At 34.8% G+C, this 27,688-nt stretch overlaps 2 protein-coding genes across 2 annotated transcripts in view; one reads left to right on the forward strand and one right to left on the reverse strand.

Annotated features, from left to right (window-relative positions):
* Positions 1 to 215: 215 nt before the first annotated feature.
* Positions 216 to 12,412, forward strand: LOC138707724 (histone acetyltransferase KAT2A-like). Its single transcript, XM_069837589.1, has 4 exons — positions 216 to 320; positions 799 to 929; positions 10,479 to 10,655; positions 12,241 to 12,412. Exons 1-4 carry the CDS (start codon positions 216 to 218, stop codon positions 12,410 to 12,412), a joined length of 585 nt encoding a protein of 194 aa, XP_069693690.1.
* Positions 12,413 to 18,293: 5,881 nt separating this feature from the next.
* Positions 18,294 to 27,688, reverse strand: part of Efr (ER GDP-fucose transporter) — a 44,032-nt gene continuing 34,637 nt past the window's right edge. The window contains exon 8 of the mRNA XM_069837278.1: positions 18,294 to 26,963. Coding sequence (XP_069693379.1) covers positions 26,720 to 26,963 — 244 coding nt within the window. The 3' untranslated portion in view covers positions 18,294 to 26,719. The remainder of the gene's footprint in view (positions 26,964 to 27,688) is intronic.

A 27,688-nucleotide genomic window follows, 5' to 3' on the forward strand; every position in this document is an offset into this window, starting at 1 on the left:
GTCAAGGGAACTATTATTATTAAAGAGGACAGATAATATCTATTTAGATTTAGGCTTAGGCTATATTATACTTAAAATTATGCCAATATCTATTTTATTACAGCATACTCATGATAAACCTTAATAATATAAAATGATTTTACAGTTAAAGGAGGGCATTTATTGATTTTTTAAAAATCCCCCCAGACTTCAGACAAAAGCCTAAAAAGGAGGACATGTCCAGACAAAAGAGGACTCTGGTCACCCTACACTTCCCTTCAATGGGCTCTCCTAACTTTTTAATTTTGATTTGTTTCCAGGAAGAAACACAGTTGCAAAGAGTAAGGAAGCGTACGATTTCAAAAAAAAAAATTCCTTTTTCTGTAAATTCTTTGGTTTCCACTATCGATCTCATTTCGTCGTAGTTTTGTTCTTATCACCTTTCCATTGTGCACACAGAATAATATAAGAAATTCGAAAGTGTTCTTAAAGAAAGACAATATAATAACGATTGATCTCTTTTCAGTTCAGTTACGTTTAAGATTCGATTATTTTGTGTGATTTGTTTCTCTTAAATGTTCATTCGGTTGTTTTGTAGGCTGTAAGTTTAAATATCACTTCTTCACCTTAATATTTTCATTATCTCTTCACTTTTCATACAGAACAATCCCAGAATTTCAAAAAGTGTTACTGAATAAAAGTGGCGAATATTAAAAATTAACTTTGTTCAAGAACAACAATTAAACCTACTGTTCATTTTTAAGAAAAGTTCATAAGAGATTCTTTAAAGTGACTTGCAATTATTTTTGTTTGTTGCAGGCGAAACGTCAATTGTTTCAGATGGCCTCTGTTGTTGTTTCAATTGTAAATCGCACTGTCTTTGATTCTCCTACAGAGAGGGCTGAAAAAACTGGAGGACACGACATGTTGTACGAAGAAATGTACAAAAGGTACTATGAGCATTCTAAGCTCATTTTCAGCTCAGTTTTCTTACAAATAGCATAAAAACATTCACAGAAATTAGGTTTTGAGCATACCGAAAAAGCAGTTTTCAGCAGTCTGTCCGTTTGTTTGCATATAGTAGGCTAGTTATTTTTCCTAGTATTGAACGATTTTGTTCTTACATAATCAGTGCCATTTTTTAACCTTCCATTCCTGTGTCATGACCAATTGACCAATTAGTTCAGTTATATATATATATATATATATATATACAGTAGCATGCAAATTAATCCGAACAACGTAATTACTTATGCAAAAACACTCAAACGGGATAAAAAAGGATCTAAGACATACCTCAGTAATCTATGTGGCCTCCCTTGTTCCTAATAACAGCTCTGAGACGATTTGGCATGGATTCCACTAATTTCCCAACAAATATTCTTCATTTCCTCATCGCGAAACCATACACCAATGAGGGCAGAAATCATCTTCTCCTTTGTTGAACAATCCATTTTTTGCATTCTTCTTTTGCAAATTGACCACAAGTTCTCAGTGGGGTTGATGTCGGGTGAGTTGCCTGGCCAGGGGAGTACCTGAATATTCTTCTTGTTGAAGAATTCTGTAGTTTTTCGAGACGTATGGCATGGTGCCAGGTCTTGTTGGAACACACCTCTGCCATCCGGAAATGATTTTTGCAGCTGGGGTACGATTCTGGTTTCCAATAAGTGAATATATTTGTCAGAATTCATCATTCCCTTGATAGGTATTAATGCTCCAGGCCCTTCATGTGTAAAACAACCCCAAAACATTACTTTAGGGGGTATTTGGGTGCTTGTTGGAGATAAGCTGTTGTTACTTTTTCGGATCCTTTCCGTATGTAAGAAACACGGTGGCCGTGGACCTCGAAATGAAACTCATCGGAAAAAAGTACATTCTTCCAGTCATTCACTGTCCAGTGTTGATGTAATTTTGCCCACATTAAGCGTTTTTTGCACATAACAGGGGTTAGCAGTTGCTTCTTAATAGGCTTACGAGCCCTTTGTCCAGCTTCCAAAAGCCTACGCCGCACTGTTGTGACGTGAATATTCGCCCCAGTGGTAGCCATTAACTCGCGGGTTAAGTCGACAGCAGTTAGTCTAGGATTTAATTTACTTTTCCTGACAATTAAACGATCATCTGCAGGTGAAGTCTTCCTTTTCCGGCCACAGTTTCCTTTTTTCTGGGGTGTGATGGATCCAGTCTCCCTGTATCGTTTTATGATCGAATTAACAGTAGCCAAACCGATGTGACATTCTGCAGCAATTTGCCTCTGTGTCATAGAAGAATGCTCTGCTAATGTTATAATTTTAGACAGTTTTCGTGGAGTTGTATCCATTTGTGAAGACGACAGAATGTACACAGGATTGCAGTATTAAGTCTTCAACACAACTGAGATGCTTGTAAGTACAAAACGACAGGCAAAATGTCACATATTATAAAAAAAATAATGACAGACCTTCAACAATGGAATTACACGTACTACAGATGTCAATTAAAGTGGTATGAGCAGCTGTGAGGCCAAAAATGACAGAAAATGTAAAAATATGTCATGTTCGGATTAATTTGCACGCTACTGTATATATATATATATATATATATATATATATATATATATATTTTTTTTTTTTTTTTTTCATTCAAAGTTTTCTACACAAAGATAGGTCTTTCACTGTAAACCTAGCATTCTCTAATGTTTCCTATTTTCTGCCTTCTTATTAGTTTCTGCATACGAACCATGTATCTTAATAGTGTCTATCTGATATCTTCTTCTGCCCGAACTTCCCTCCCGTTTATCATTCTAATTCAGTGCTAATTCAGTAGGCAGTTTCTTCTCAGCCAGTAACCCAGCCAATTCCTTTTATTCTCTCTTCCTAATCAGTTTCAGCATTATTCTTTTTTCACCAACTCTTTCTATCACCGCATGCACGCACGCACACACAGGTTGTAAACAATATAAACTGCCAAAGTTATATAAGTAGTACGTATTGGTCTTCTGGACAAAATATCTAGTGAAATGTATTATTTCTTATAATTGTATTTTTAATTTGTAAAATACCATGTTTTTAGGATTGATAGTATATTAATTATTTGTTTACATTTCGACTGAATGTAAATGTTGTCGCCAATGATTGCACCCAACACCAAACACATATCAATACACAACAGAGTAACAAATGACTGTGACTGCTTCCTTCATTGTACATTCAGGGCAAAGTAGACTAAATAATCACTGCCCATTCTTTTTTCCAAAAAAGTTAGACTCACAAAACACATTTTTTTTCTCAGAAAATCATGACAGTTACAGAAAAACAACAAGTAACTTTTTTGTTCAGTTATTTATGCTCTACCACCAGAATTTTTTTGGCAGTTTATATCGTTTAGACCCTGTGGGTAATATAATTTTTTTTTTTTTAGATCTGTATTGTAATACCTTATGCACTTATTTTAACACAACAACAATAGGAACACTATGTTGCAATGCAACCAACTATATACCGGTACTGCTGTTAAAATGGTATTCTAAGCATTTTCTCCTTCACTAACACTACTAAAATTGTAGAATTTGATTTATCACTACTTGGAACCAATGGTTCTGCAGAAAGACTTTTTGCGAAAGTAAACATATTATGTATATCAGAGAAAACACGATTGGAGGTTGATACATTGAAGGTATTGTTAATTACCAAAATTAATTTTAAATACACTTACCTACGCTTACAGAGTTCCTTGAAAGAGAATAAGAAACTTATGGAAATTCATTTATCAGAAAAATGTGTTCTTACTTAATTACTTACGGCTTTTAGAGAATCCGGAGGTTCATTGCTAACCTCACATAAGCCTGTCATGGTCTCTATCCTAAGCAAGACTAATCCAGTTTCTACAATCATATATCACCTCCCTCACATTCATTTTAATATTATCCTCCCATCTACGTCTCAGCCTTCCCAAAGGTCTTTTTCCCTCCGGCCTCCCAACTAACACTCTATATGCATTTCCGGATTCGTCCATACATACTAAATGCCTTGCTCATCTCAAACGTCTGGATTTAATGTTCCTAATTATGTCAGGTGAAGAATACAATGAGTGCAGTTCTCCATTGTGTAACTTCATTCTCCTGTTACTTCACCCCTCTTACCTCCATATATTTTCCTAAGCACCTTATTCTCAAACACCCTTAGCCTCTGTTCCTTTCTCAAAGTGGGAGTTCATGTTTCACAACCATACAGAACAACCAGTTTTATGAATGTTTTATAAATTCTAACTTTAATAAGCTTTTTTGAGAGCAGACTGTATGACAAAAGCTTCTGAACCAAATAATAACAGGCATTTGCAATGTTTATTTTGTGTTTAATTTCCTCCCGAGTGTCATTTATATTTTTATGCTCGACCATGCCGAAATGTAGTAATTATACACCTGGTAGCAGTCCTTCAATGCAAGTCATTAAAGTACACCTACTCATTAAAGTACAGGTGTTCAGCCAATCACAACTCAGCTTACAGGTGTTCAGCCAATGACAAGTCAGCTTTGTACCGTTATAAAACCGCAAGTATCGATTATTCTCGGATATGCAATCGAAAGGGAATTAGCGAACAGTCATGGAGGCTGGAAATCCAATACTGTCGCAGAAGGTTATGTTCTGTTACTATAATAATTAGCGTTAATTGTAAATAATATTCAAATAAATTCAATTTGTCATCTCGTTTTTCAATGTCGAATTCAATAATCAAGGTTATATCAAGTTTAACGGGATTACATCAAGGTCAATGACATTATTGTTCCTCGGAAAAAATCAATACTTTCGCGTCTGCGCACATCTCACAATTCACGACCTAGAACAAGGTTACTTCCGATCTTGTCAGATACAAATAAAATGTATAACTTACATCTAAATAATTTCAAGTTAGAAATATGGTCGAGCATAAAAAGTCGTATGAAACTCGCTTATAATGGTAATTAAGAAGCTCGTATGAAAATTATGAAACTCGCTTGCGCTCGTTTCATAAACATCCATACTCGCTTCTTAATTACTATCGTTATAGGCTCATTGCATAATGTACTAGTTACTGTTGCTCCAAGATATTTGAATTTTTTCACCTCTTCAAAGGATAAATTTCCAATTTTTATATTTTCATTTTCTACTATGTTCTGGTCACGAGACATAATCATATACCAGTACTTTGTCTTTTCGGAATTTACTTCCAAATCTATCTCTCTGTGGATTTTCTCCTAACATATTCACGTCATCCGCAAAGACAAGCAGCTGATCTGCTGATGTAACCCGTTCAATTCCAAACTCTCTCTCTCTTAGCCTGGACTTTCCTAATGGCATATTCTAGAGAAAAGTTAAAAAGTAAAGCTGATAGTACATCTCCTTGCTTTAGCCCGCAGTGAATTGGAAAAGCATTCGACAGAAACTGGCCTATACGGACTCAGCTCAAAATGGGACACTTACTAATACTGTAGCTTAGCAAAACTATCCCTCTCTTAATTACAAAATGCAGTACCATACCAGAATTGGAAATGTAGTTCTCTAATTTTGAAATAATTTAAATACAATGTAAAGCATTAACTGTTAAGATTTTTCATAGACATATGTAACAAAAGTACAAAATTACATTACTCATAACACAAAATACAACATTACATTAGCCTACTAATACCTCTCTTACTGAGCACATTTTTCTGACGTATGAATTCCCATAAGAAATTTATTCTTCTTCAATAATAATAACAATGCCTTCATTGTAGAAACTTTCATTTCGGTTTCTCCGATGTCTATATTATTTCACTTTGAAAAAAAAAAAACTTTTTCTATAAGACCATGGTTTCAGGCAGGGATAAGCCATATTCTACATTTTTATAAATGTTTCTGAATGGCAATAAATTGTTGAAAGGAGAAAATATCTTCATCACCAATAACCTTTCATCTTACAAGGAGAGGACACACTCTGTATATCACCGAATGGAATAAGATTGTGTGAGATGAAAGTACAAAACATACTGTTTAAAGTCATACCTGGTATGGGTGGCAAATGACCCCTCGTTTTGGAAATATTGGCTATTGTTTGTGACATACTTCCATTAGGTGCTTAATAGGGAAGCATTAGCTTGCATAACAGCGTAGCCCATATGGTTGGATGCTGAGTTGTTATCCAGGCAACCTGAGTTCGAATCTTAACTGGTTCTATACGTTTTTCTTTTAATAATGATTAATATTGTGATCACAGTTATCTATTTACATACCTATATCATATTTCTCAATGTATTGAATGCTTCATCATGTTTTAAACAAATTACTAATTAACTAACATTGTATTGTAAAGGATAAACAATGAAATACTGCTCACGTAGGAAGGTAAGATGTGTCACTGGCGTCTGTTCTATTTCTGTAGCAGCTATTCCATTTCATTTTGTACCCGATTCATTATGATGTCATAAAAACACACAAAACATACATATTTCCTGCACCATGCAGAGCAAATGAAAGAAGGTTGTCCACAGTCACACACATTTTTCCGCACTTCTGCTCCGAAACAGATATCCTTCACATTCACAAACACTTCTCGCTCGTTTATCAATTTTGATGCATACCACGCATATTTCAACATGGCTTTGAATATAGGAACTGACAACTGAAAGTGAATAATAATAATAATAATAATAATAATAATAATAATATCAAGCTTTAAAAAATGAGAAAGCATGAGGATTCGAAATCGGGTTGCCTGGATGACAACTCAGCATCCAACCACATGAGCTACGCCCTTACACGGTCTAATGCTTCCATATTAGGCACCTAACGGAAGTATGTCATAAACAATAGCCAATATTTCCAAAACGAAGGATCATTGGCCACCCATACCAGGTATGACTTTAAACAGCGTGTTTTGTACTTTCATGTCACAAAATCTGATTTAATTCGGTGATATACAGAGCATGTCCCCTCCTTGTTTGCAGCAGTCATGGTTGATTATCTTGCAACTGAATGTTACTAATCTCGTTGTGTTAAAGCAATTTTATTGCTTATGATATTATAATAGAGGTCCAAGAATTTTTTATGTTACCCACGTCTACAAAACATAAAATGCGTATTTTTTTTTTTTTTATTTTCGTACAATATTTAATAGGTAAGAGAGAAATGGAAGGGAGACATTCTAGGTATGAGAGAGAATAGAAGAGGATAGAGGGGGAAGGATATATAGCAATTCAGTCAAAACAGAACATTAGGAAGTAATCAAGAAATACTCGGCAAATGAATACCAGTATATTAATAGAAAAGGGTTATATTATGTATTAAAGGGATGGTGGATCGAAAAGCAGAAATGTGAAGGTCCACCATAACTGTGAATTGTAAAGTTGACTTACAAATAAATATTATATCATATCATATTTTCGTACAAGAACTGTTGGAACACCAAGATGGAAAATTAAAAAAAACGGGATGTCTGGTCACATTATTGCAGATGATGTTGGAAGCCAATGACCACATATGAAAAATATTTTGACATGATTATAATTTTCCCAAGTTTACTGATCACGTACACACAAAAGTGTCAGATTTTATTATGTAGTTTTGAAATACAATTCAATGAAAACTGAAATATTTTTACAAGCTCCTGTATAACCACTGCCACCACCATTATCACAACTGCCAACACCAACACCACCACCATCACCACCGCCGCCGCAACCGCCACTGCATCCCAACCACCACATCATTTGTTGGTTCCTGTTACAAAAATATCTAGAACTGCTGTTGCTAAGTGGCAAGAAGCTAGTCTCTAGATCCGAGGCTGTACTTGGACTTGGGTTTGAACATAGCTTTGTGTTAATTACTTGGTATTCTTCTTACAAGGTTTTCCTCAACTCTGAGGCTAATGTCCGGTAATGTATAGGAAATATTCGATCTCCTCTTGTCAGATAACATCTTGCTATCACTCATTCCACACACGCTAAATTAACATTTACTTGATACAGGATAATTAAATACAAGATTAATTTAATAGAATATAATTTTGTCATTTGCTCTATTTCAAACAGTTCATGAAGAGAATCTTAAAGTTCTTTTGTATATTTTAATAATGCTTACAGTTTTCTATCGGCACTTACATGTTGTATAGACAAATCAGTGGCAGTTCCTTGGGGGAGGGAAGGGAGGAATGTCAGCCTCACATTTTTTTTCTTTTGAAAGTAAATACCAAATAAAATATGTGCCTTGAAATCCGAGGAAGATTCGATAATTTTTAAGTTTTCAGCTGTAAGAAAACCTCGGTTGATCGAGTTTTAAACGACGCACACTCATGTGCTGCTAGAAAACTGTGAGAAAGATGCGAGATTGTTTGTGTGGAGGAAAGTCAATCCATTCCTCCTTTACTAAAGTTAACACACATAGACAACAGCGCACTAGCAGCCAGAGAAAGAAGCAGAGTTTTAAAGCAAGTGAATGAACAGAGAGGGAGGAGATCCTCCTCTGAATCAGCGCATGGGCGGGAAATAGAAACCGACTGGCCATGCAGCAAGCTCGCTACCGCTGCCATCTAACGATATTGCATTCAACCATACTATAACACATCTAGGAGGAGGGACAATAAAAACAGTTTCAACGCAAAGCTATCAAAGATACCATATAAACTTATTTTAAAATTATAAATAGAAAATATTATTCATTGCACTTTATATACGCTACTATTCATGGTTTGAAACTTTCAAGGATATTTGAAAGTTAAAGTTGGGTTTATATAAAACAAAGAGGAAGTAGTTAGTTCTACGTTAGTATCACAGGTCTTTTGGCCCCTGACATTCACTTTCATTCATTGTCTACTAGACAGGACAACAGCCACAAGACCTGACATTCTTCAAAAGCATGTGATACTGAACTTGTAAAATATATATGTGGCAACACAGACCACGTGGGTGGGTGCAGTGTTCTCGCTTTCCTAACAGATTATTTCCCATTCCTATTTCCGTAAAACGGTTCCGGTTACGTGTTAGTAGCTAGTCTCTTCCAACACGCGTGATGCTGTAGTGTGCACGAAAAATGCTGCGAGGTTGTGAATTTCCTTGTAATTGTTAATTTGTGCAATTATTCAACAATGAATGGAAGTGAAAACATAATATATTTTGTAAAATTTAGGAAACTCAGTTTACAAGAACAGATTATTGTTATACAGAAGGGAAGGCCAACCCCAACACTACCTGGTCTCAAATGTATGCATGTAGGTTAATTTGTAGCATGTTTTATTCAAAAAGGTATCATTTCGTGCTGTTAACTTCTTTCCTCCTCTTAAGAATTACGCAGGAGCCGCCACTGAGAGAAATTGTGTAACAGTTTCCCATCCTGTGTGAGAATTATATAAACTATTAAGAACCACGTCCACTGCACAACAATGGTTAGCACGTCTGACTGTGAAACAAGGTGGCCTAGGTTCAAATACTTGTTTGAACAAGTTACCTGGTTGGAGTTCTATTTCTGAGGTTTTCCTTCAGAATTGCAGGGTAACTTGGAATCATTTCGTCATCATTTTTCACAAGTTATTATGATTAGCACAGTGCAGCATTTGGTAAGCTTATAAAAGGCTCAGCTATTCAGCGACAAATATCATTCACAGAACAGAAATGTTAAGTACAAAAAGCCTCAGGCTGAAATCCAAGACTTCAGAACCCTCCCCCACCAAAGAAAGAAAAAAGTAGGAACCACAAAACATTCAGGCAGTTTTTACTTTATATTTAGAAATAAAATCATTCGAAATTCTGTTTATGATATTCAAAATTATTTACTGATATTTTGATATTAAATTTAAAATTTTGTATTTGAATATGAATTTTTGAGCACTTCGAATTAAAATGTTACAATATTAATAAAATAGTTCTCTTGAGAAACACGAATTTCGAATAAATTCTTGCTAAGAAAAAATCCCATTGAGAGTTTAAACTTAAGATATTTTGACCTGCAATGGCTTGAAATACAAAATTTTCGCTTTTATCAGCTGGAAAACTGTATTTTGCGAATCCATGGTTTGTAGAAAATATATATCTCTCTCTCTATTCATGACTTTGTGCCTTGCTAGTCACATGCTGTTACATCTGAATACCAGTTTCAGTTCACGATCTTTGCCAGAGTGAGGACGGAAGGATGCTGGTTGGTTTTATTCCTGATAGGATTATGGATTTCTCCTTTGATTTGATCCTTCTGGTAGCACTATGGGGTTTACTCAGATTGTAACGGAAATGAATTCTAGTGATATTCCTTAAGGGGTAAGGGCAGCAAACAATCCTACTGCTACTAATACAGAGTATCCAGAAAAAGTGGGAGCTTAACCTCCTGCTAACCTGTGGGCCTCCATGGCCTACAATAGGGATAACTTACTTTACAATTATGATTATTATTATTCATTAAATGTCATTGAATGTACGTGATTATTTGTGCAACATTCTTGTATCTTCTGTGATTGATGCTGTGATTCTTTTTTAAACAGCTATTAAATGTTTTAATATGTACTTGTTTTTTTCTGGTTAGGTGGTTCCTGTATTGCCACTTGCCAAATATATGTCGCACCTTACCACACTATTTTCCAGTCAACATATTTAACGTGCAATTTCTGCTTGATGTACGTGATCAGATTTATGACAGACTTCAACAATTTGGTTGTAACAGGATTCCGGCTGACATTCAGTTAAGAGATGACCTACTCACGTAAGTATATGTTTAAAAAATGAGAATATCTTTCCATTCTGACATATTTTGTAGGTGCCAGCATAATACTTCGCAATTGAGATGTTCCTCGGAACAAGAACTTAACTGCAAAATCTTGAATTTGAGATAAAGACCAGGAAACATTTTAGATCTTGTATAACAGCATTGTGCAGAATTATATTCAAATGTTTCTAGAGGGAGCTGTGTTTGTTGGAGGGAAATATTATTTTGTCAGGACGGAGATGTTTTTTTTCAGGATTCAATATATGCTGGAAACTGATAAACGACATGACGTATGTTAAATTGTTTCAGAGAATGCCTCAATTGCTCTTTTACTTACTATAAATTTTGAGACCATGGTGAGGTAGAATTAACAAACATATCCTTTATTCAAATTTCATAGCATTTTACAAAGAAAATATTCGTAGCATTTAATTTCCATTTTGGCAGCAGTTTTCATGATCTTCCAAGCAAACTGTGTGAGGGCATTACGACATGATCTTTAATCATCTGGCAAGTATCTTACACTTATGTAAAGTGAGCACCGTCATCTGGTACAGCACATTGAAACTTAACATCCACAATTTTATACTTCAGTGGAATGCACGGAAAGTATACAATTTTTATAAATGAAGAGCTTATTTCCAAAGTGACATAAATCCAAGAAATATAAAACCTCAGAAATCACGATTTTTTTATTTTCTTCTATCCAAATTTAGGTTTAATTATGAATATAATGTAGTTTCACTCATTATCGTGGCACTGTCATTGAAAATGGTGATAATTACCTCATGTAGGCCCTAACCTGGAGTTACGACATTTTGGAACTAAATTATTTATTGGCTTATGTTCTGAGTGACATTTATGAACATTTAAATATTTTAAACACAACAATGTATACTAGAGATGGGTAAAAAACAACACAACAGTTATTTTGGAACTGTTCCGGTCTCGGAACTGTTGCAAAAATGAACTGTAGATCGGAACCTCCAGTTCTGAAATAACACTCTTCTGACCGAGCTGCTCACTTTCTGTACATTTAAGGGACAAAAATAAAATTCGTTTAATCATTTATTATCACAGACAGACAGATAGATAGATAGACAGACAGGCAGAGACGGACGGATGGACACAGACACAGACACAGAGACAGAGATAGGTAGGTAGGTAGGTAGGTAGGTAGGTAGACAGATAGATAGATAGATAGATAGATAGATAGATAGATAGATAGATAGATAGATAGATAGATAGATAGATAGATAGATAGATAGATAGATAGATAGATAGATAGATAGATAGATAGATAGATAGATAGATAGATCATAATACACTACTCTCTTAAACTGACTGAGCATAATGGGAATTACATCAATGGCTTTCCCAAAACATGCTATGAAATGTCTGATATAAAATAATTTTTATTTAGAAAAGGAAGCAAAAACATGCAAAGTTGCATTAAACATTTTGTTTGAAATATCTCAGAGAATAATTCCCTGAAATTAATTACATTACTTATGGTTCATACTTTATGTATGTATGTATGTATGTATGTATGTATGTATGTATAATCTTCCTCTTCTTCTAGGTTCTTTCAAGAAATGATGGGAGCAATGCATGGTGGCGACCTGGATGTGATTCGTGGTCATGTTGCACCAGAAAATGTCCAGGATCAGAAGGATCTGGTAGAACTAAGGAGAGCCACTGGCAAGCATATGAAGCCAATTGTTGAGGAGGAAATTCGTTTTGTTCAAAAGTAAAAGCATTTCTACTCTATCAACTGGTTTGGAAGAAATTTCTTAAGTACTGATAAGTCAAAAATTGTAATCTACAACAGAATTTACCACCTCTTGTGTTGAACATTTAGTAATGAAATTTTTTGTAATGTTACGGCTCAAGCACAATTTGATATGTGCAATGCATAAGTCATTCTATAAAAGTCTTAGGGACAAATGTTATAATTAGAGCTAGGATTCGTATATAGTATAAGCTAATACTTTTAGTCAGTATAGTTTATAAACATGCAAGTCATGTCCCCCACTTCTTATACTTGCCATTCTTGTCATTCAGTACTTCCATTACTTAGCGCTAAGGGTCTTTAATCCTCTTAACCACCAATTACAAAACAGCGGGGGTTTAAAAGCGGTTATCTAGTCCTTGTGACCTTTCTTGCATTTCGAGTCTTGTCAATCAGGCTTGAAACCTTCTTAACCTGCATCACATCGACTCAACTATACTCGGCGTCATTTTTAACTCTTACTACATATAAATCCTAGCTCTAGTTATAATCAGATGGGTAAGAAGAATAAGACCATTTACTACTCACAGCATCACATGTTACACAATAATAAATGAAAATATACAATTTAAGACATTACAACCAACTTAGCTTCAATATTGGAAAATGGTTGGTCGATTGGTTGCTGATGCTCCTGGAAATGAAGAATCTCCATTTTTGTTCTGAAAACCAACTGGTTTCTATGACAGTTCTCAATTTGTCTTTGTAAGAACTTTACACAGCATTGTAACAGTTTGTCACTGAGTCTGGATTTTTATCAAGGATGCAGGATGAGTATTCAAAAATATTTTATCTAGATGTGCAGCCAGACAGTTGTGATCAGTTGTCAGCCAAAAAATAGCGAGAGCACTGCCTCTGGTATTGTCTAAAGGGAAGAAAAGTTTCGAATGACTAAATAAATGACTGATTGAGACCATAACAGGCCATTTGACCTAAAAGAGGGACAGATTATGATTGTGATGATGACATAAAAAGAAACGAACATAATTATAATATTATAATTCACCCTAAGTCTTAACAAAAAAAAAAAAAAATCAGAGTTATTGAACATATTAAAAAAATTATTCTAATAACAAAATTATATTCTTACAGAGATTATTATAATTTCTGTTGTTTGAATAATGACCATGCATTTGAAACTTTCTAAATGGTTGAACACAGTACATATGCTAGGCGTGAAATGTGGGAAGATTTTCCATTATCGTAACTACAGGGCAGATGTAGATGATCTAAAAACAATATTGTAATGAAGGCATGAGCAGGAACATATCACAGTAATCCCTCGTAACCGGCACCCAAATAACCGGCAATACCAAAACAAAGGAACTTTTGGTTGGGCAAAAAAAAAAAAAGTTTAAATCTGCCACATTGCCACAGTCTGGGCTGATAGTTTTGCTATATTAGGAAGTTCGCACGAACTTTCATTTTCAGTGAATATTCGAACCTAAAATTAGTGTATTATTTGTGTTGTGTGATGTGTTTTAATAAGGATAATCCACACAGGTTTTATGTTTATTTAGTTATGTTCTGGCTGTCAGTGTTGCCACATTATGAAGTTCGCACAAACTTTCGTTTTGAGTGAATATTCTAACCTAAAATTAATGTTATTTGTGTTGTGTGCAGTGTTTTAAGGGGACACTCAACTTAAAAATTGGAGAAAAAGTGTCATAGAAATGAAAAATTAAATTTCTACACTAATTTACGTGACAGAACTAAATCAATATGCAGAATTATTCCCCTATTCATTGAGAAGTCACAGTCAAATGCACAATGCCAAAAAATAAAAAATGATAATTAAAAGTGATATTTCAATTAATGATTGATTAAAAATTGAAATATTTTTTACTTTGAAAAGTATTGGATCTAATGAGCTGAGATTTTGCATGTTACTTTCCATTTTTTCTCCAAATTTGAAAAAGATTGGTCAAATAGGAAAAAAGTTCCAAAATATAGTTGAGTGTCCCCTTAATAAAGAAAATCCATACAGTTTTTATGTTCATTTCATTATGTTCGGGTCGTCAATGTTGCCACAAAAGGAAGTTTGCACGAACTTTAATTTTCAGTGAATATTCGAATCTAAAATTAGTACGTTATTTGTGTTGTGTGATGTGTTTTAATAAGGAAAATCCACACAGTTTTTATGCTTATTCAGTTATGAGCAAGTGATAGAGAAATAAGCTTCATATGGCTGCAGTTTCAACATTTGGCACCATGAAATACGAACTTTTTTATATATACCGGTATTTATTCAATTATCCGGTGAAATCTTGTATCTGGAACTAGCCTGGTCCCTTTGGTGCCGGATAAGAGGCATTCTACTGTATTGTCACACATTTATGTAATAGATCAATGTTTTCATTACTGAAATTTTTATTATGAGCCATTTTCAATTGACGAAATAAAAAATTTATGTACCCTTTTAAAATTATTAATTTCTTGTTTGTTTTCCCCTCAAACATACCCTCATCCTCACCCTCGATGTAAAAGAAAATTTTTAATAACTTCCACGTGATGGGTTTTTAAGTGCTTGTGGACCTAAAGCTGAACATTAATAGTGGAGTAAAAGTTTTCCCTCGTCAAATAATTTGTCAGCTTATCGGATCACTATGCCCACCAAATGAAGATTAGCAAAGAAAATATTAAGCTGTGGAAAAACATCGACTATGATTTTTATGCAAGATTACTGGAAAACAAAACGAAATTGAAATAAAATGCCATAAAAATTATTAAGAGTGGGAGAAAATGATTTTTCATGAACTCCTCCCCCCCAAAAGTGGCATCCTTTAAAAAAATAAAAAAAAGCAACTTAAAAATCACATATTTCTAGTGTTGTGGGATTTAATCGATCTAATCGATTAATTTGTCAATTTCTGTTTTAACATTAATCGATCAAAAATATTTAATCGAATGATCGAGTAGATTAAATTAATTGGTTGTAGTTGATATTAATTATTGTTTTGTTAATACAAACTCTCACTAAAAATTCCGACAATATTTGTCTCTCAGAAATTGCTTACTTAAAAGCACAATAGTACTGTTATTTTCTAACTGTAAACCAGGTAGAGAAGAGAAAATCTTTGCACAAACACTTCAGAAAGAGATGGAGATATGAGGACAGTGACCTAGTCTACCATTATTGAAAGCTGAAACACACTGTGAAACCCTTATTAAGTTTTATGGTTTTCCAAGAAAACTCCCACCTTGTTGTCAGCTCATCTTCCCAGCATATGAAATACATACTTTTTTGGAATTCATCCCCCTCATTCCTTATAAAATAGCCATGTCTACGCTGTGTGCAAGTGAGAGCGTAACTATCTTCTTTTTTTAAAATCTGGTAATTCAGATTACAATAGGAGCCAGTCTTCTGTTTCGACCGCTATACTGGAAGCCGAGACGCAGATGGGAAGATAATATTAAAATGGATTTGAGGGAGGTGGGATATGATGGTAGAGACTGGATTAATCTTGCTCAGGATAGAGACCAATGGCGGCCTTATGTGAGGGCGGCAATGAACCTCCAGGTTCCTTAAAGGCCAGTAAGTAAGTAAGTATACTTTTGCAGGTGCAGTTTCTGTATTGAGTTTGTATATGACAGTTGTGTGTTTAGTTTAATAAAGAAAAAGATCAGTTTTCTGTGGTCTGTGAAAAGTATAAACTCCATTATGTCATATGAGAATTTGAGAGATAAACTCGGTGAAATGTTTGGATTTAAATTGAATGATCGTGGAGAAGTGCTTGGCAGAAAAAAAGTTTCTTCGTGTTTAGTGATGCAGGAAACATTGTTACTAAACACAGAGAGGACAAATCCAGGTTCTACGAAGCAGTAATAAAGAAATTTTTGCAGGATAGGAGGGTGAATTTCGAATTGAAACAACTGAGTAATGAGACTGCTTTAGTGTTTTTGGTTTTTAATTAATTATACCTAAATGTTGTTCAGATTTATTTTAATAGATGTTTATTCTGTCAGCTTGATTCAGTTTTACTGATGTTTCAAAATTAGACGAAAATTTACGCTAATTACCCTTATGAATAAGTTTCCTCTAATTTGTTCACAAAAAATATGAGAGAGAATGTGTAAAGCTTAATAGAGTATAATTAGGACAAATTAATAAATCTATAATATTAATAGAGTATGTTTTACTTTTTCTTTGCCAACGCCTTAAGATCGAAGTCTGGAGACTCCACTGGTTCTCATAGTACAGTATACTGTATATGTGCTCATTACATTTCCCTCACTGAATTTCTTTATATAGGAACATGCTATAATGTACTAGTTGAATCAAAAATATTATATAATATTGAGATCTGGGATAGTAGATTATCCAGCAGAAACATTGATAAAGTAAGAGCCAAAATGTGTAAAAACTTTCTAGAAATACTGGAGAAAACTTCTAACCTGGCAGCTTTACTAAAGATGGGAACCGATTCGAGTCTGGGAATTATTCTAGAAAGAAAAATCAAATATTTAGGTCATTTTCTGTTTCGGAATGATTCAGCAATTATGAAAACATGTATCTTTTGTATGGAAGCTGCTAATTGGAAATCGAATTGGCTCAAAGAGCTGGAACGAGAAATAAACAGATTAGGTCTAAATTGGCTAAGGAGAGAACTAGGGTCTATAAACACGAAAACTATTGGAAGAATAGTAAAAGAGAGGGCAAACGAAATTTCGAGACAAGATATTTTTAGTAATATTAAAGACCTAGGATCACTGAAATACTATAGGGAGGTTAAACAGTTTTGGGAACAGGAAGAATATATTAGACTAAATTCAAGGGAAGAGAGAACAGGAATGGCATATTGGAGATTAGGTATCTGGAGGCTCAAGAATAAGAGAGGGAACATAGAGAAGGATAAATGTCCTTTATGTGGACTAGTGGAAGACGCAATGCATATTGCGTTAAAGTGTCAGGCAACGAATGATTTGAGACACAGTTGGGTGGATAAAAAATTTCTACAAATAAACACTATAGTAGCTTATAAAAAATGAATGGTCCCCTTAATGCCAGCAGTCTGCATAAATTAGGAAAATTTCTTTTTAGAGTTAAAATTAGATGGGAAGAGAAAGTCAAAAGATCTAACGGATATGAAATTATAAATGTTGAATAATCGGACACGATAGGAAACTACGAAAAGTAGTCAATGACGTTAACAGAATAATTTTTAAGAGATTGAGTATAGAATTGAAAAGGTTAAAGTAAGAGTTTTAAATACAAGAGCTATACTTATTAGTTTATTATTATTATTATTATTATTATTATTATTATTATTGTGTACAGAGGATACTTATAGGTTCAATATGTAGTTGTTCTTGTAATATCTGTATAGAGAGTGATCATCGTCATCATCTGTGGTCATACAGCCCTTTTAGTTCAGCCTTGACCTCCTTAAGAATTGCAGCCCAATCTTCCCTCTCTAGGGCTCTCCGTCTCCATCTCTTAATTCCTGCTTTAACTAGATCATCCTGAACATCATCCAACCATCGTAGTTTAGGTCTTCCTGCTCTTCTTTTACCACTTAGCATGGCATCTAGTAATCTTTTAGGAATATTATTATTGTCCATTCTGATAATGTGGCCCAGCCACTCCAGCCGTCTAATTTTTATATCAGTGACAATACTTGGATCTTTATATAGTTTCTGTAGTATAGAGAGTGATGGCGGATTAAGAACTGAAACACACCTAATCCGCCATGACGTGAACAAAGACTGATGAAATAAAATTATTATTATTATTATTATTATTATTATTATTATTATTATTATTATTATTATTATTATTATATAGGAACATGCAGAAAACGGTTCACCCAAAATTTTCTTGATGACAAGTTATAAGAAATATATTATTTTCATCTTGTAATTATTTCAAATTTATTATCTGCACATTACAAACATTTATGTTTTCATCCTGTAACATAAATCACTCACATTTTCTTAAAGTCAAGTTGGAAAAAATTTATCAAAGGTGATTCAGGAAGAAAGATTGCAACTTCATTATTTTTAAAGTAGTCTCCAGTACAAATTCATATGCATACAGGTCCAACTTCATGTAATTACAGAGCTATGTCTATTTTAATCTATAAAATAGCTATTGCTTTCCCATCTCTAAATAATGTTTAGAGACATAACCAGAAAATTTACACTTTCTGTTCACAGCTAAAATGCTACATTGTACCTTGTGCCCTTCTTGTCTTAATATAATGCTTACAGCAGACTTTCAAATGTTCTGCCCTCCATATCAATACACTTCTGTGGTTTCATGTGAATTGCGTAGCATCACCAACATAGACATTCATTTGTTCTTGACCTTCACATCCAGTGTGCACGCATGGCTCCTATTACCTTCATTTCAATAATATGCACTCCCACAATGTTATGACGTGAGTATTTCAACAAGTTAATGACAGGAAATCAGATGGCAGCATGAGATTTTTAGTGATGTGTTCATTTTTACAAAATAAACAGCCATACTCAACTGTTCGAAATTGGACCAATGATCATAATATGAACTTTTTTCACTCAAAGAAGATTCAGGAACTATATCCTGAAGTCATGACCTTTCTTCATAACTCACCTTCTGCATATGAATGTATATGTTTGTGTGTGTGTGTTTTAATCTATTAATTTAATACAAGAAAGAGAAGTTGTATATAAATTCATGACTGAAAAACAAAATAAGTATGATTATACCTATACATAAACTCACTACAGAAATAATCCACTACTTTCTTGAGGTCAAGTTAAAACAATATTTTCAAAATGTGAACATTCAATCCTATGATTCGTTAATAATATATGGGAATTATTTTAAGTAAAACCAATGCACAAAAATCAATAGCAAGAAACCTTAAAATATGACTTTCCCAATATAGAAATCTGCTTATCAGTTTCTGAATGTGAAGTTATAGTGAGTTTTCTGAAATGTACATATTCAATCAATTTGATGCAGGAATTGTTTCAAGTCCACACACAAATATTTGTGACTAAAAAGCAAATACAGTAGAACCTCTATTATCCGTTGTAATGAAGGGGGTGGAGTGAACGATTAATCAAAAAAATCGGATAATCCATACCATAAAAGATTTTCTTAAGTTCATAATACACAATTTCGTAATTTCCTTCGTGGTCTTGTGTTTAACGTGCTATGTAGTGGATCAGGAGTTAACTGAAAGTTCAGTTGTTAATGACGGGTTCTTAAGGAACAATGGTTGATGATTGATGGTTGTCTGGGGAAAGATAGGAATACTTGAAGTCTCATGTTGTAGATTTATATACTATATACACTTTATCCTTTGTTTTTTTTTAATCACGTACAGTTGTAACGCCAATCTCCTACTCTGAAGCAGCATTAACCACAGTTTCTTATTTCCCAGATCTCTCAATTATTTGTAATTTTTAAAAGTAAATAAATAGAATTCTTTTCTTTCGACAACTGTGGAAGACATTTTGCCTAAAAGTTATACAGTATGGCCACTCGAATAGTAGGGATAAGGACTGAATTTTACACGATTTTGTAGAAATTCTTGGGGTAATTTCTTTAGAAGCAAGTAGTGATTATTTTACAAGTAACTATTTCTGTTGCTGACAGTGAAGCATTTCTACTACAGACTTTGTAGTAAGAGTAAAGGCTTGCAATAACCTTCTATAGAAAAACTACGTACAGTAATACATATATTTTTCTGCAGCAAAGAGAAAATAAGAGCTAGAAAAAAAGTAGGATAATCTGACAGTCGGTTAATAGGGTGACGGATAATCGGGGTTCTACTGTATAAATATCTTCTCTTTGACATAACAGCAAAAAAATGTGCAGAGTTACAGATTATTCGAGAATGATCAGAGTATATAATCTATTCCTCTGTAAAGCAGTGAATTATGTGAAAATCACCATAAAATGCATTATTTGCAGCCCACTGCATTATATTTTAATATAATGTTTCACAGCCATTATTATTAAATAAATAAGAACCATGTACGTATTGAAGGTGTTTTTTTTAATAATTTATCAATTATGTGTATCTATCAACTTAAAACAATACAGAACAAAAAACGATGCCTTATAATAAACAAAGTAGATGTCTAATTAATGACCTAATGAATTGCTATTATATTATCACCATCATTAATATGTAGTGTCGTCATTAACAGTATGCCCATTATGAATATGACAATAAAAGAACAATGACATGTACTCAATGTATTTGACAACAATTTTCCAATTTTTTAAAATAATATAAAGTCAATATATGTATCACATTTTATAAAAAAAATTCAACCCCATGACAGGCCAAATCAGCCCAAAGGGTTAAGGCTCCCACCTTTACAGACAGACAATCGGCATTTAATGGCAGTAGGGATGTCAGTCCTACATGTCCACCATCTTTATTCCCAAGGAAATGCCCCTGATACTCATTTCTGTTACAGACTAGTACACCCGAGGGCCATAGTGGGGCTGGAAGGATTAGATCAATGGAAAAATCCATGACCCCTTGTTACCACGCGCCCCACATCATTATATACCATATTTTTGTATGAGCAGGTCCCTGACTTCATCAGTTTCTCTAACATTTCATTTCTATCTTCTTTCTGTGAAATTCTGCTCTGGTAAATGCCATCCTGTGTAGCATACAATACCGGTAATTAAAGAAATTTACGGGAAAATTCTTAGATACAGCACTTATACATTTTTCAAACAAAACACACCACTTGGGAGAACAGTAAATGTTTACGATGGGATAATTCAGACCACCATTTCCTACTTCTCACTTCAGGTCAGTTTGAAGATGTGAACGTCTTTGCTAATACTTCCTTGTAAAACAGCTAATGTTCCTTTCACCTAAGCTCAAATACACAGTTAATTCATAGAAGGGCAACCCACATTCGATCCCTGTCTGGTCCATGAAGTATAGTGGACAAGTGGTTGCGAGCAGTTTTTCCCAGGGCTCTTCCATCCCCCCCCCACCTTTATCATTATTCCACCAATACTTCACAATCACCCACTGCAAACAGATCAGTTCTTGCAGATTTTTAACACACAAGTAAAATTCTACTATAAAATCATCGAAAAAAAAAAATGAAGATACAGTAATTGTAAGAGCAATTGCAATTGTATTGTCAGACCATCGGATCTATGCCCCTTCAGCGCTGTCGTCATTCTTGGAAAAGTTAACACCTCTACTCACCCCATTCCACCAGTTTCTCTCCCACTACGTCAAACAGCAGGCCACGAAACTTGCCGAATAGGGATGTTGCCAAACTTCGGTCAAACAGTGTCATGTCTCTTGAATATTGCTTATAATACTGTAAGGTTAATTATTACTTATTCATAATTTAATTTAAGTAGGTCTAATGACGCTGATTGACTTATGCAAAATGCTATTACTTGCTTAATAATATTTCTTTCACCACTCCGTGCTACAGTATTCATGTTGAGTTGACAACACTGGACTGCAAGTGCAAATAAACTGTCCCGCAAGAAGGCTCAAAATTGTGAGTAGTGGGGGAGAGAAAGAGAGAGGGATAGAAAAGAGAGAAATAGGAATACAGGGAGAGAAATGAATTGCCGAGGCTGAAAAGGAATTAAGGTTCAGTTCGCATATCTTACGGGGGCACAGATCCGATGGTCGGACTATAGTACCTAACAATTTTATAAAACACTTACGTGTTATTAATAAGCATCTGATGACCTGTTTACTTAGGCACGTCTTTGCGTGTAATTTCTTAGCACAACTCAACACTGTGTAACACTGCATGCACAGCGAAAAGCTAGTTTGTAATGTTTTAAAAATACAAACCGGGTCTTCTGCTTTATACCATAAGCATGAATCGTGATCATTTTTTCCCCTATTATTATATGTCAGTAGTCAGCATTTTTATACCTTCAGCAGTTCTACAGTGATTACAGCAAACCTACCTAGCTCATTCACCTCATATGCTGAACACCAACCAATCCTGCCAGTACAAGAGAACTAGAGGGTGGGGGTTGAGAAGTGGTGTTCTACTTGTACTAAATGTACCGGTACTACATTTTCCGACTACTGCTATATATGTTAATGTATTAGAGTGATATTCTAGTTGTTAGGTTGAATTTTCTTTTGCCAAATATGTTTGAAATTTAGATACCGACAAATATTACAACTGACAGTTATTCCTGATGTGTTGACGCCATTGTTTGCCTTTGAAAGAGCTACATCATTCATAAAACGAAGGTTACTAGCGAGTAACTACTTGGAAAACACCTCCCAACATAAAGGTAAGATGTAATAAATAAAAAACGAATACTTTTTTTTCCAGTACATAGCATTGTGATTTTATCATATGCTTTGGCGATATCTGGTAACGGCTGGCAGCATTGAGAAGACAGCCATATTAGCTTTAGGAACTAATCTTATGTAAACCCCACTATAACAGTGGTTATTTAAAGGCCTTTAGAAGGTCATATTAATAGCATTGATGCAGTTGGCCATAATGACGACATAGAGACTAAATATTAAAATTCTAAATTAAAAAAAAAAAATACAAATAAAAACAAAACTGTAATTTACTGATAATGAACTTTCTGCATATAATAGTATACCGGGGACAGAACAACTAGAGGCTTCAGTGACATCACTACAGAAGAACCCACACACAGCAGAATTGTTCGTTGCACTACAAACTGAAAACGTTGACCATCTACTTTCACTGATCCACCTGCGCTCTCACAATACAATAATGTCTGTTCAGAAAACGTTTTGCAGCTGAATGGTACCGTATACCTGCTAGTGCGGGAGGAGGGGGTGGTCGGACAGTAAAAGTAACCGTCTCCAAGCTTCTAGATGTTCTGTCCACAGTATACAGCACACTGCCTCCTATTTCACTGGATATGACGCACTATTATTCGTGTAACTACATTAAAATCTTGCTTAACCAAACTCTACTTATTGGTAACAGAAACAGTACAATAAAAATGCACACAATATTTCCTTTTACGTAATACACATTTTTTCTTAAATAATACTGTCTAAAATGTAACTTCATCTTATGTTCTGAAGGTCTGCTACCGTCTTGTTCCCGAGCCAAAGCAAGGCTCCAAATAAGGGGTGAATGCTCTTTAAGGAATGCTTTAGATAGAAAAATCTGAAATACACACTCTAAGTTCACAAGTGTATCTCCGTCCCATCAAGTGAAAGCTATTTTTTGTTTACATACTTTTTGTTCCGTCTACTCCAACTCAAGAACTGTGGAACCAGTTACAGCTTAATGAGAGGTGAAGAGGTGACAACTAATTCCGTATGTAATCACTTCTGTGATGCTGTAGGTGTTAAGCTGTTGTTAGTGCATACTGCGTTAAATTGCTTTATCAAGCATGTGCTTTTACAATGTCAACAAATTATAAACATGTCGTTATAACCGTCAAACAAGAACTTGAGGCTGTGAGAAGAGTGGAAAATGGCGCGATATTACGAAGTATCATAGCAGATTGTGATGTTGGTACCTCAACTGTCTGAGATTAAATGAGATCAAAATAAAAAATGTCTGCAGCATTACTCTAAAATACCTAACTGCAGAAATATAAAAAAAGTTCAGTTGGAAAAATTTAACAAGACATAATTATTTCTCTAGTTTGCCCAAAAGTGATGCTATTATCCGAACTTGTAATTCAAGAAAAGGGTCAATTATTAGCAGAGATGTTAGAGGAAGATGGAAATGATTTTAGTGCTACTCCTGGTTAGTTAGATAGATTTAAAATACATACGGCATACATCAACCATATCTAAGTGGAGAGAGAGAGAGAGAGAGAGAGAGAGAGAGAAAGAGAGTGTGTGTATATATATATATATATATATATATATATATATATATAGGGCTATTTTTTTCAACCTCCGATCGAGCCAGTAAACAGCCAATTGGGTGGTAGGACGCGGGGATGCTCGGAGAGTGACTGCATCTCCCCCACTATAACCTCTGCCACTTCCAATGTCATTACGCCATTTTGAGCTGAATTTCAGACACGTAAACATGGCTATTACGGCTGATTCTCCCGCCAACTGAGAGTTGTGTAATGTAATTCGGTGTCTTCAAACAGAAGGGAATAGTGCAGTGGAAATTCATTGAAGAATGAGTCAGTATAAGGTGAAAACTTTATGAGTGATGGTGTTGTACGTGAATGATGTAGGAAATTTAAAGAAGGCCGAACCGATATTCATGACGAAGAGGGACAAGGGCACAAGTCTGTCGCAAGAGAAGATAATGTTCAACGAGTTAACCAAGTGGTTCGAAAAAAACTAAGGTTTACCATAGGTGAGTTATGTGGGGAATTTCCTGAAGTTTCAAGATCATTTGTTTACACGATCATAACAGAACACCTACACTACAAAAAAACTGCGCCCGATGGGTTCCAAAGATGTTGTCTGAAGACCACAAAGGTAGCCAAATGGCATCAGCGCTGGATGCACTCAAACTCGCCAAACAAACCGAAAAAGTTAAAACAAACCTTCAACAACAGGAAAGTTATGGCTACTGTGTTTTGGGACCGAAAAGTTGTGTTGCTTGTTAAGTTTATGAAACTGGGGACTACAATCAATGCAGCTGTTTTTTGTCAGAATTTTACGACAACAGCAAAGAGCCATTCAAAACAAAAGAAGAGGCATGCTGACTTCTGGAGCTCTTTTGATTCATGACAACGCTCGCCTTCACAGTGATGATGTAACCCAACAGCTTCTTCAGCAATTTCGATGTGTTTGAACACCCAGCATACAGCCCCGACTTAGCACCGAGCATCTTCCACCTCTTTCCTGAACTGAAAAAGTGGCTAGAAGGGCAGAGGTTCCAGACTAATGAGGAGCTTCGAAACAATGTTAAGACCCATCTCAACTCACTGGCGGCAACATTCCATGAAGAGGAGATTGGAAAGCTCGTCCAAAGAAATGACAAATGCCTCAAGCTTCAGGGTGATATGTCGAAAAATAACCATGTTTGTATATAACTTTTGGTAATAAATTCATTTTGTTATTTACAGTCTTGTCTTTTTTTATGGACCATCGGAAGTTGAAAAAAAAAAAAAAAAAAAAAAAACCAACAACCCTCATATTATAATAGTGTTAGATGTATTAATATTGTAGTCGCTTCCTCCTACTACAGAAAATATTACCCACAGATTAAAGAACATGTTGTCTGAAACAGTTCCACCTCTTTTAGTTGGAATAAATGGAATTCTACTTGTGCAACAATGAATTTCATGCCAGATATGTGCTAAAATTCTGGCACGTCAAAAAGTAATATGTAGTGAAAAAAGTAGTGTTTGGTGCATGTTTTGAGTACTTGTTTCCCTACTCTCATTCTACCGCTTCTACATTAATCACCATCACTCCTATCAAATTTCAAATTCAACTAAATCTTTCACAAGGATTATCTAACGTGATGAAGTGAATGACATCTTCAGTGTTTATTTCTACAGTGGAAAGCTTGAGGCAAGATAATCGAGTATTCGCCAATGGAAGGAAAAAAAAAAACTTTTTACACTATAAGAACCCCATATTCAGGGCACCCTATTTCTTGTACAGGAGACAGGAAGAGCTTCTTTACAATTTTGATAATCAACTGCCAAGGAATGATGCACAGCATGACACCGATGTGGTGTGCAACTTGAAAATGAATCACAGTCCTGCTATCTATCCACAATATGTGAAACCGAAATCACGAAAGTGAAGTGGGTAGGGATTGGATACACATACACACATTTCCAAGGAATGAATTTGGAAATGAATTCTATGAAACAGTGTAACATTAAATTAAATAAATAGGCAAGTAATGTTCATAAAAGTGATACACAATAAAAATGGCTACTCATTTTACTCTATTCCCTAATTAATATAGATTGTCAAATATGAAGTTTGCACTACTCTCCAAAACTACATTTAAATAAAATATGCAAAACAAAAATAAATAGAATAAAACTGAATTAACAATACATGTCAATGTTCTCATTTATAGCCTAATTTAAGATGCTGGTCCACCCTCTTCCCAACAATTATTTAAAAATGGAAATGAAAATAGCCTATTAAAATAGTCTAAAAGCCATTCTCAAAACGAATTTGTGATAATGTGTGAATGTAATAAAAATATGTTGAATTGTTCAAGTATAATCCTTTGCTTATAAAATTCTCCTGGTTGAGATGCACTACCACAACATTCTAATCCCACTTTGTCACTAGTTTCCTCTATGCTACTTTAAGAGGTGAGAATATTCTTAGGCATTTTTCCATGACATATGCCCCAAAGACTAGTCGCATTATTTAACCTTTTTCTCGGATGGAGCAGATAGTGCAACCTTGATTTTATCTACTACTTCTGTAAATATCAGAGTTCCAGAAAAAACTAAAATTGTACCTATCCAATGAGCAATGGTGAAGTCATTCTTAAAATACACTATTGAAAAAAGTAAACTAACGAACTTTCGTAGCGTCACAACTAGTGTAACAGTGAGGGATGTACATTCAGTTGTGAGGACGTACACAGAGTTGATACATAAACACCTGAAAAAAATGGTTAAGGAAATTATGTTGACATTTACATTACGGACATATTAGTAACATTCATTCATTCATTCAGTGTTCTGCCCAAGGGCAGGACTTTCACTGCAAACTCAGTATTCTCCAATATTTCCTATTTTCTGCCTTCCTCTTAGTCTCCGCATATGATAAATATATCTTAATGTCGTCTATCATCTGATATCTTCTTCTGCCCCGAACTCTTCTCTCATTCACCATTTCTTCCAGCGCATCCTTCAGAAGGCAATTTCTTCTCAACCAGTGACACAGCCTATTCCTTTTCCTCTTCCTGATCAGTTTCATCATTCTTTCTTCACCCACTCTTTCCAACACAGCTTCCTTTCATAATCTGTCTATCCATTTGATACGCTCCATCCTTCTCCATATCCACATTTCAAATGCTTCTACTCACTTCTCTTCACTTCATCGTAATGTCCATGTTTCTTCCCCAATGCTACACTCCAAACAAAGCACTTCACTAGTCTCTTTCTTAGTTCTGTGTTCTCCAGAGGTCCGCAGAAGCTGCTCTTTTTTCTATTAAGAGCTTCCTTTGCCATTGCTATTCTCCTTTTGACTTCTGGCCAGCAGCTCATGTTACTGCTTATAGTACACCCCAAGTATCTGAAGTTGTCCACTTGCTCTACTGCCTCATTTAGAATTCACAAGTTTACCTTCTTTACTTTTCTTTCTATGATCATGGTCTTCGTCTT

This window comes from Periplaneta americana, chromosome 10 (assembly GCF_040183065.1).
Source record: "Periplaneta americana isolate PAMFEO1 chromosome 10, P.americana_PAMFEO1_priV1, whole genome shotgun sequence".
NCBI lineage: Eukaryota > Metazoa > Arthropoda > Insecta > Blattodea > Blattidae > Periplaneta > Periplaneta americana.